The following is an 11,247-nucleotide window of genomic DNA, read 5'->3' as shown; positions in this document are numbered from 1 at the left end:
ACGTTCGCTTTGACACGTTCAGTTTAAACAGCTCGTTTGCATCTCTGTACAGACTTCTGAAGGATCCAGGCAGCGTCGGAAACAAGTGGATGGTTTAGTTTAATGGAACCCCGGATCGCGTCAGAGGATTAAGTGTTTGTTCAGAGCATTTTGTTTTGTAAATGAGGCACAGTGTAATGGAGAGTTTGCAAATAAACTTTAGTTGAAATATGAAGCAGTAAACTGTAGCCTAATGGATCTGACAGCAGCACAACACAAACTTTAAGTGAATGATTTCATAATGCTTTGTCTGTAAAGGATGGCTTTATGGGTAATGTTTTCATAATACCTACGTGTTTTTTTTGTGTAACATTATAAGTGAACTTCAAGGAACGTAATAAAAAAAAAACATGTCATGACCCCTTTAATTTTTCTTTTACAAAAAAATAAGTGTGTTTTATGTGCATGGTTTAGGCATGAGAACTCTGGGGGATATTACCGTACATCTGTGTATTTCCTGTCCAAGGTCTTTGTGGATCTGCTGCCAAATCGCATTGTACCGATTTTCATCTTCTCCAGCATTTCTTACTATATGATGGGTAAGCACACGTGTCACATGACACATTATTAGTATGCTAAACATATGGCACATCATTAAAATTATCAGTAGCACATATTGTGTACTAAATGAATATATATTTGTCAACAGGGTTGAATCCAACATTCACATCCTTCTTGTGCTTTGCGTTGACCATGTCTATGGTCAGTCTGGCGGGAGTCAGCTTGGCTTTCCTGATCAGTGCCAGCGTGAGCTCATTCGCCATGGCCAACATCCTCATAGCCTTGCCCTTTGTCTTCATGATGGTCAGATTTCTAAACATACACTTGCACAACACATATATTCTTGTTCTTTGTCATTCTTTCTTATTCCATATGTCTTTCTCTCTCTTTGTTGCAGGTATTTGGAGGGTTCCTGGTAAATCTCAACTCCATGCTCAGCTGGTTGTCCTGGCTCAAGTGGACCAGTATCTTCAAATATGGACTAGATGTAAGGAGGAGGAGTAAAGACGTTCATTTTTTTAATGCAAAAAGTGTTTTTGCAAGACATAACACATATTAAAAGAGTGTAGCACATGCTTTTTAAATGCATCGTCACACGTTATCAGATTACATAAGCAGTGCTGATTATACTGTACTTGTGTGTTGTTCTTTTGTAGGCTGTGACGATAAATGAAATGAAAGGGCAGGTCTTCTACGGTGTCAACACTACGTAAGTTATTTATATTGTATAAAGATAAAGTGTAATGACAGTTCACAAAGTTGTATAACTGGGTACTTAGACAACCTCTTGCACATCATGACTGGCTCAAAAGCTTGGGGTCAGTGAGATTTGTTTGAAAGAAATTCATATTTTTATTAACCACTATTATTCATTTAATGATCAGAAGTGACAGTAATGACTTTTACATTGTTACAAAACAATTTTAATTAAAAATATAGCTGCAAGCAGCCATTATCGGGGCCAAGCAGAATAAGACGACAAGGCTGAAAGTGTCAGACCAACTGCAACAATGAGCAATTAAAGACATTTAAAGAGGATTTTAGGCGAAATGGCTGAAAATCATTTAAAAAGTAACTTAAAATATGATTTAATGGATTATCACTTTCGACCAATATCCATCTCCAGACAGTGCCGACTAAAAGTTATGGATTTCGTGTCGATAGACGAAACCGTTTTCATATAGCGCTGCAGCAAAGTTGAGGCATGGTGCCAAAATGACTATTCAGGCTTTATCTCTGCAATGCCTTGACATATTGACACCAAACTTTGTATGTGTCATTGTCACTTCACTCTGACCACATCACATCAGTTTTGTAACTGCGCCACCTATTGGTCAAAAGTGATAATGAATTAAATCATATTTTTTATTACTGTTTATATGATTTTTCAGCCATTTTGCCTAAAATCCTCTTTAAATGTCTTTAATTGCTTATTGTTGCAGTTGGTCTGACACTTTCAGCCATGTCTTGTCGTCTTATACTGCTTGGCCCCGACAATGGCTGCTTGCAGCTATATTTTTTAATTGTAATAATATTGTATTTTTGATCAAATTATGCAGTCTTGGTGAGCATAAGGAACATCAATTCTAAAACATCTTACCAAACCCAAACTTTTGAAGTGTAGTGCATATCAAAACACAATACTGGCATAAAGAGTATTCTTTAAATCATTGCTTAATTAAATGCTGTTAAAATTGAAACTTTTTATAGTGACAACCAAACCTAGATATTTACATCTTCTGTTTGATCTCTTTCTCATGGTCAGACTAACTGGAGAGATGTATCTGAAATCTCAGGGGATCGACTACAGTATGTGGGGCTTCTGGCAGAACGAGGTGGCTCTTCTGGGCATTATACTGGTGTGTATGACATTTGCATACATACAGTTACGCAGGATCAACCGCTGGAAATAATGGACATTCTCTTCATAACAGATTGACTCATACACACAATGTCGTTTCATAAAATTCACATTTTTGTTGTATGTAGATTATAAACACTGTGAACACTGTTGTCTATGTAAATTATATTTTAATTTAATAATTCATTTAGTCTTATCTGGGATGGACACTGATAACTGTTTGTAAATATGAAATACTTTCTAATGTAAAAAACAAACAAACAAAAAAACATGTGCAACATATCTGTATTTGAAGTGTATTAGGCTATTTAAATGCTTTCCTGCCTAAATTAAATAGTAAAACAGTTTGTTAAAAGATGAGACTAAATGTTTCTCTAGCAAAATCACTGTATTTGTACAATTGGACTATTGACTCAAAACTTAGTTACTGAGATGTGACATGTAAATATAAAAAAATGTGAAGTTCTCAATTTTGTGTGCTCATGGAAGTCATGTGTTGCAAAGAAAATATGGTCCTAGATTTTGTTCTGTATAACCAAAAAGCGATTTATACTTTTCAATATGTTAATCAATATGTTTTTATCCAAATAAAAATCGTCTAGCCTGTGAGTGAGTGCGCATAAGCGAATGGATGTGAAGATTGTCTTGTTTTCCTTAAATAGACAAGTCATTTCACCAGTAGGTGGCAGCACCGTTCTGAGTCATCACCTAATGTGACTTTCATTCTACACTCTCCTCCCATAGACATAGTAGAATACTATTGTATTTTATGTTTATGGTCATTCCACGTTTTCTTGCACTGCCCTGATATTAATTATACACACACTACTGTATTTTTTGTAAGTAGCTAGTTTGAATTTGATCCATTAACTTAGTATTTTTAAATGCTGAATGAGTAGCTGTTAACTGAAATGCAGTATTCTGTTTGAGTGTACAAAAGTCATACGCTTTTGTCAATTATATATTTTCATCTTCAAAAGTATACTACCAGACCTCAAATCTAAATCTTAAAATCACAAATTTAAGTCATGTAATTTGTCCTCCAGTTGTTGCTGTAGTGTCCAAAACCCACAGAAAGCAGCTGCAGATATTTCTTTGTTATTGCCACATGGAATATTAACATCTGTTAGATATTAGTATCTCCTTGTGTGTGTGTGTGTGTGCGTGTGTGTGTGTGTGTCTGTGTGTGCAGTGCAGTCTTCTTGAGTTTCAAGAGCCACACTGTCAGCGTAAAAAATCTTGGAAATTCTCCAAGGTCGAGATGGGGAGAATTCACTGGAAAATAGTCAAGGTACAGAGGTGCATTAGACAAAGAAGAAGCAAAATCTACTCACATTTGCTTCAGAAAATGTACAATTATTGTTACAAATGTCATCTCCGTGGCAACAAAACTATTGCAATGAATTGGGTTATGTTACAATATGTAAACATATACAGAGTAAGGAATCAAGTAACTAAAAATGGATACATTAAAGGCAGTTGATTAGTGTAACCATATCTATTGCTAGCTGATTATAACATATTAATTATGTGAGATGAACCTTTTTATACAAGAACTAAAAAAAACAAAGCACACTCTTTAAGTATTTACCGTCCAACAATTTTTTTTATTACATTGTCATGTCCAGTTGCAAATGGCACATAATGAGAATAAAATAAAAATTTGCATTTTCACACCTTATGAGATCTTATCCCACCAGGGAAGGCACAAACACTTCATCTTTTTCTTCAACACATTCACGTGGAAAAGCTTTAGCCGAAAAAGTGCAAATCAACAAGCTAGAGTTACAATAAAAAACACTGTTGTTCCTGATGCCAGAACATGCTGAATACAAGTCATGTAACCCAAAATGTCCACAAACACCACGAATAACAATTTGACAAACAAATGATTTGCTTTTGACTGGCTTTGTGTGCTTGTGTATGTGTGCGTGGAGAAATCTGAATCTCTCTGATGTGAACAAGGATATTTCTCCAGTATTTTCTGAGCCACGTTGCTGCTATTTAAAACCTGGCCTCATTACAGAAGCCAGTTCACTCTAAAAATGTTTTCGGGAGCAGGAACAAACCCTATGGCCGAAGGCTCAGCTTATGATGCACAGCATTTTGCATAAGCAAAATTACTGACCATTATGTAATAGCACATTTAGATTCTGAATTTCCTAGAAACCGCTATTATACGGAGTGAAATAAGACCATGAAAGCACTGAGAGGCAATGACAGTGACTTTGCATGATTCTACACAAAGTGCATTCAATTGCTTAATGTATTGTTGCATGAAGACTTATGCTAATTGAGATTAAGCAAAAAACAGTTTGTGCAACAATAATCCAGTTTTTTTGTATTATATTTTGTCAGTGTACCATCAATATGTGCTTCATTGAAGGAAAAATTCACCCAAAAATGAAAACTGTCATCATTTACTCACATTCATATTGTTCCAAACCCATATGACTTTCTTTCTTCTGTAGAACGCAAAGGAAGTCAAAATATATTCTTTTATGTTCGACTGAAGAAAGTAAGTCATACAACGAGTAAATGCTGACAGAATTATCATAATGTAATTATCTTTAATGTAACGAGTTTAATGACAAGTAATTTGTGCATTTGTTTGTACTTTTACATTCAAATGTGTTTTTGTGTCTTAAGCCATTATATTATGTTGAAATATTTCCGTATGTTGCGTTATGTGGACCTTGCATTATCATCTTGTGCTTATGCTATAGAGAATGTGTTATGTTTAAGTATAGGTTTAAAGAACACACATTGTTTGTTTGTGTGTGTGCAGATTCATGAATGTTTCTCAGTATTCCCACAATGTTGCATCAGCAATCGCCTGGCCGCTGGCTTTGAGAACCCCAGCGTGGTCTCCCTTAAGATACTTGCCTTCCTTCGTCTTAATGGCCACTTTATTGTAATCACAGAACTCAAAGTGGAAATAGACAGGTGTTCCACTGCTGCTAATCACAGAGCCGTCTGCCTCCACTGTCCAGAACTTTCCCACCGAGTCTGAGGAGAGCAATTAGAGAAATGGTAACTATTTACATCCTACCAACTCCTACCAAGTCAGAGTCACACTATCACTCACCTTTGAGGCTGTAAGCGTTGTTGTTGTACTCTAACTGGAAGACATCATATGATGAGCGGTTCGAATCAAGTGTACCGGTTCCTTGCTTACGGCAACCAATGAAGCCGTGTTCCCCACGCAGAACTATCAGCGGCCGGTTGATGAGCTTCACCACAAACTCCTCCTGCTCGCCTGTAATAGAGAACAGCACACGCTAGGACATACTCTACATATAACCTGTTAGCTGTGGTTAATTATACGGTGCTCTTGATTTTACATATGCATGCATGATACAAATTTTAATAAGCGTGTTCACACTTGTAGATTGGTTCTCTTGGTTCTTTTGGTCCGGACCAAAAAAAAATGAAACATTTAATCCTGGTTCGCTTAGCTTTCACACTGTCATTAATATAAGTATTTTGTGATGAAACTTATCGAACATCCAAAACAATACTGTGTGGTGGGCTAGATGCTCTCGTTGTGTGTGCATATATAACGGAGGCAAGCTAGTAGTCGCTGTGCGTGTAACCTTCACTCCCTTGACCTCAAGAGGCGTGCTAGCGACTGGCGGCTGAGGTCTTTAGCGTCCTTGATAGCGCACGTGCCTCCCACGCCGGAGACGCCGTCGCCGATTCAATCCCGCTCAAAGCAGGTCAAGTAGGACCGGAGGGGTTACATTGGTGCCATGACCTGGATGGAAGTGAGGTTTAGGCGGGTGAGTGTATCAGTGTAACGGAGGCAAGCTAGTAGTCGCTGTGCATGTAAACCTCACTCCCCTGGCCTCAAGAAGCGTGCTAGAGGCTGCGGTCTTTAGCGTCCTTGTTAGAGCACCTGCCTCCCACGCCGGCGATGTCGGTTCGAATCCCGCTCGGAACAGATTAAGTAGGATGGTATTTTTATCAGCTGAGAACTCACGATAGACTTGTGTAAAGGGCCGTTCACACCAAGAACAAGAACGATAACTATATTTGCGACCACACCAACAAACGATAACGGTCTGTTTATTCTAAGCTCGCGCGCTGCGGTTTCAAAGTGTTTACAATGTCATTGAACATGTTTTTGCTATTCTTGGTGCATTTACATGGCTTTAACCAGCAGATGTCCTCGGCATGCTATGTTTTGAGTGAAGCTAGTGTAATCGATCTAATAATCTAACAGTGAATTTAACTGACATAGTCAATATAGTGGAATAAAAACAACACCTAGTCTTTTTCACCGCAACTTCAAAGGAAGTAAGACAACGTTGTCGAAACGAGCGCTGGATACCTGAGGAATTTACTTCTCACCATTTATTCAGAGGGTATGAACGACTTTTTTCCCATATCCATTTTTTTGAAAATGGGCTTGACTTGTCGAACAGTGGTGGATTTTTCTGGACCTCGGCGATTAACTTCATTAGTTCGTTAACTTCAATTAAAATCTCTGCAATGTTGTCTGCCATTTTAAATGCGCAAGCCCTTACATTAGAATTTATTCTGATTGGCTCTCAGTGTTTTATCGTTCAACAGCTGGAAAATAATCGTTCCGAAAGTGATCCCAACGACATCGTTTCTCTATATCGTTATCGTTCTAGCTGTGCTGGGAAATCTGCTATTCTTTAATATTGAGAAAGATTTTAGAACTATATTTTATCGTTATGTTTATCGTTATCATCCTTAGTTGGTGTGAAGGGGCCTTCAGAGTCAAAACAGCGCCAGGAATTCCTCCGTTACACACCCAAACTGAGATCTTCTGCGGTTCCAATGCCTGTACCGTACTGTAATTGGCAACATGGCCCCTATGACGAGAGGAACCAGGTATTCTTGCGCATTCTGTCCTTTTTGGGGTTGCGTCTTGTGACATCACATCCTGTTTTTGGTTCATTTAGATGTCACCAGAGTTTGTTTGGAAGCTTGTTTGGTGGGTTCACACTTATTCAAATGAACCACACTAACTGAGCAATTGCAACAGAGTTCATTTTAATCGAACCAAACCTGCCAAGTGTGAACACACCATCAGACACAAACCTGCAGAGTCCACAGCGGCCGCCAGCTGTCCGTTCTTCTTGGCTGCCATGTATTTACCATTACCGGCCTTCAATGCCACCTTTGACCCTTTCCACTCAAGGTCAAAGAAACAACTGGGTGATCTGGGATAAACAGACAGTTTCTTAAAATCAACTTGAAAAATAATAGACTAGACCCTATTTAACTTTGGAACGTACATTTCTGTTCTTATTGAGCACAATTGAGCTTGTGTTCAACTCTAGGCTAGCTAACAATAAACTTTGCTTTATGTATTGCAAATATTGTGGCTCTTAGAAAACTTTAACTGTACGTTGCTTTGGATAAAAGTGTCTGCTAAAAGCAAAATGTGAATGTAACAATTCATCAGTGCACATTATCACAAATGTCTTTATTTATTTTTATGAAATGGTATAACTTACTCCATCACTGAAACAACTTTCCTCCATTTTGGTATGTTTAAAAATTATTGGAGAATATATATATATATATATATATATATATATATATATATATATATTATTGTTGAGTAAACAGAACATCTAGTCAAGACAAGCTGTTATGTTTGCATTCCCTATTGCCTTTATTTAATCCCTCTTGCCATATGGTTCACTCAGCAGCAAACAATCTTTTAGACTCAGACTGGCTAATCTACTATTCTACCCTGTGTCTATTTATATCTATGTGACATTTTCTGAATGTAGTTACATATAGTTTAATTGTTCTTACTTAGTGGAGGCAGAGCATTGAATCGCTCCACTTGGGGTGAGACTCCAGTACTTCCCATTGCAAGATCGGAAGGCACAGCGCTTTGTCTCCATGTCCATCTCCATCTGAAACACCTCCTGATCAGACTCCTCATCCTGATTGGCTGATAAGTCAACCCCTAAAATAATAATTCAATCAGAGTGCCATTTTAAGACAGACTAGGAGAGTGAAGTTAATCAATATATAATGAAAATTCTAATCTATACTTTTCTGCATGCATGTACACACACTGACACAGATTTCCAGAGCTCTTAAAAGTAAAGCAAAACTCAGAGCCAATATGCATGCTTTTTATAGCATGCATATCTGTTTGTCATGCAATAAATTGCTTCTTTTTTTCTTCTTCTTTTTTTTACAGTAACTTTGATTGGTTTGCTAAGACAGGATGAAAATAAATAAATTAATTGGGCGCCCTGCATGCAAGGTTTCACAATAACACAAAAAGAGCAGTCTGGATAAATTCTAGCGCTGGATACTTAAATTTACAAAAAAAGTGGCCCATTTTAATACCCAAATATGGCCCAGGCCAGAACTATTATTAATAGTAGCCTATTATTTATGAATCACGCTGCAATCACCGCTCACCTTGGCGCATGGAGATGTTTCTTTCGTTGCTGGCAGTGAGCACCACTTGCCCGTGACTTTGCTCGAGGACAAAAAGCTCATCTTTGCCGACACGCGCGCTCTTGCCTGACTTCATTGTCCCGGTGGGGCCCGTGGGCGCGATGTATTTGCCCGTGGCGTCCCGGAAAGCCACCTTCCCCGCGCGAAATTCCAGCGTGAACCCGGTGCCCGTGCCCGGTTTGGCAGTCAGGGCGCCGCTGCACGTGAGGAAGCGGTTGTCTGCGGTCTGCAGATGATACCGGTGGTCCAGGTACACGAGCGTGAGCAGTGAGTCCACACCCCACGGCACGTCGCGGTCCACGGCGAGCTCGTTCCTCTCGGCGCACAGGTGCGCGTACCGCTTGCGCGCGATGCTGTACACGTTCACCTGAGGATGCACGGCCAGGTGCACGTTCCATTTCTCCGCAGGCGAGATGCTTTGCGCAAAGCACGCGATCCGGTCCTCGGTCCCGCCCAGGTAGCGCGCATGGGGCTCGGACTGCAGGGACCACCGGCCGTCGTCGTGGGCGATCACAAGGAACCGACAGTCCGGGCCGGGTTGCTCGCTGTCCGCGGTCACGTTGCCGTCCTTGTCGGTGGCGAGGTAGCGACCCAAATGGCTTTTGATGAACACGGCATTGGAGTCTCCGTGGTCTCCGGACTGCTCCAGTGTCCACACCTGCTTTTTCTTCATTGAGCTCGCGGAGGCATTGATCTTAAAACCAAACATCTCCGCTGTCAGATATTTGTTACCGGCGTTTATTAGCCCGAACCGAATCACCAAAGTCTCGCCTAATCCTTCAGAAGACATGCTGGAGCTGTTTAGACGTTACGGTTCGGTGAGAATCGATGAGCAGCGGTTCCGAGGAGTGGGTGTGACGATTGATACACGATGGCGCGCGCGCGCGAGAGAGAGAGAGAGAGAGAGAGAGAGAGAGAGAGAGAGAGAGAGAGAGAGAGAGAGAGAGAGAGAGATGCTGATGCTGATGATGCTGATATGTAGGCTGTAGCCTATGTAATATTTTTGTAGGTGTCTTGCTGTTTTATTCCACACAGGAGCTGGAGCATCATCGTACTTGACAGCTGTTTGCACCACTTGATTTACCCTAATAAAATGCAAAGACTGGAACCGCTTTCCACGTCATCTCGCTGCTGTTGCTATGGGAAGAATAGACCGATCTTAAATTAAAGTGCCTTCTCTTGTGAAAAAATAATGAATGAATTAAATATATTTAAAGAGCTATACTTTAAATTAATTTACTTAAATGCGAACTGAATATAGGCTAATGATTTCTGACACTTATTAGCCTATAGTGCATGTTATTTACATCAAAATGAGTTTAAATGTTTTGACCATTAAGTAGGTCTAAGTACAATAGGCTATGTGATTGCACAGGCCTATTTAGCCTACTTGTTTTTGAAATATGGTTATATGCCAATGTCAAATAAAAGCATTATAAGGTAAAGGCTATTTTAAAGTCATTTGTATTGACACTTGTAGCCTTTAGTGTATTTAAAACATTTTTGTAATGTTGTAGTTGGTTGCAAATTTAGTAGGCTACATTTAAAACAGGTTAACTTTAAATGGTAACCTATATTAAATAACATACTACAAAATTAGCTAAAAAGTAGCTACTTTACATGTGCTTTAGTCAACATCAAGATAACCGTGTTTCTTTAAAGCAAAATCATGTTTTAAAATGTACTTTAAAGTTAAAAAATTATTTGACATTATTTCAGAAACGTAGGCCTACTCTGCTTATTATAGAAGTTTAAACCTGGAAGACTATGGAATTGGGGTGTATGGGACACTTGAGGAGACCTTCTGCAACAACTATCAACCTGTGGCTTAGACTGAGGGGTTGAGCTTGGTCAGTATGAAACCTTCTGGGAAAGCTGAGGTTGCGGCTGTAAGTGCGGCCAGAAGGGGGCGCTCTTCGTGTGATCTGTCTGTGTTCTAACGCCCCATAAACTGGTGGTAACGTTAAAGGCACCGTTGTTCAAAAGAGATGTTAAAAGGTTCTGCCGTCAATAAACCTAAAAAAGAAGTCCTAAAACAATCCCCACATACAAACTCGTTACATCACCAATGAAACTGCGTAAAATGTAAGCCTACTGTTTTGTAACATTAAATACTTTACATTAGCCTACCATTCAACTTATTTTTTATTAAGAGTGTAGATGTCCCCCAAACATTTCCTCTGCTCATCTGAAATAAGGACAAAGAAAGCAGGAACTTGCTCAGGTTATTTTCAGACAGGCAGCAGCAGCCTTCCTCTTCCTCTTCCTCTTCCTCTTCCTCTTCCTCTTAAACGACAGGATATTGATTCAGTCCTTTATGCTCTACTGGCTGTTTGATGGAAATTAAATCTCTCCACTCATACTCTCCTTTTTTCTTCTGCACA

The 11,247-nt window shown here is 39.4% G+C and overlaps 2 protein-coding genes across 2 annotated transcripts in view; one reads left to right on the top strand and one right to left on the bottom strand.

Moving 5' to 3' along the window:
* abcg2b (ATP-binding cassette, sub-family G (WHITE), member 2b) overlaps positions 1-3,027 on the top strand; it is a 13,249-nt gene extending 10,222 nt beyond the window's left edge. The window contains exons 13-17 of the mRNA XM_084392346.1: positions 454-578; positions 689-843; positions 938-1,027; positions 1,197-1,249; positions 2,306-3,027. Coding sequence (XP_084248472.1) covers positions 454-578; positions 689-843; positions 938-1,027; positions 1,197-1,249; positions 2,306-2,453 — 571 coding nt within the window. The 3' untranslated portion in view covers positions 2,454-3,027. The remainder of the gene's footprint in view (positions 1-453; positions 579-688; positions 844-937; positions 1,028-1,196; positions 1,250-2,305) is intronic.
* Positions 3,028-3,982: 955 nt separating this feature from the next.
* On the bottom strand, positions 3,983-9,859 carry fscn1b (fascin actin-bundling protein 1b). The gene is made up of 5 exons (XM_084403312.1): positions 8,825-9,859; positions 8,201-8,357; positions 7,475-7,596; positions 5,490-5,660; positions 3,983-5,410 (listed from the first exon to the last, which is right to left on the bottom strand). The coding sequence occupies exons 1-5, from the start codon at positions 9,651-9,653 to the stop codon at positions 5,205-5,207; spliced, it is 1,485 nt and encodes a 494-aa protein (XP_084259438.1). The 5' UTR covers positions 9,654-9,859; the 3' UTR covers positions 3,983-5,204.
* Positions 9,860-11,247: the final 1,388 nt, after the last annotated feature.

The sequence above is a fragment of the Rutilus rutilus genome (genome assembly GCF_951802725.1).
Source record: "Rutilus rutilus genome assembly, chromosome: 2".
Lineage (NCBI taxonomy): Eukaryota > Metazoa > Chordata > Actinopteri > Cypriniformes > Leuciscidae > Rutilus > Rutilus rutilus.
The sequence above is the reverse complement of the archived record's forward strand: the minus strand, read 5'-3'. Positions and strand labels throughout refer to the sequence as shown.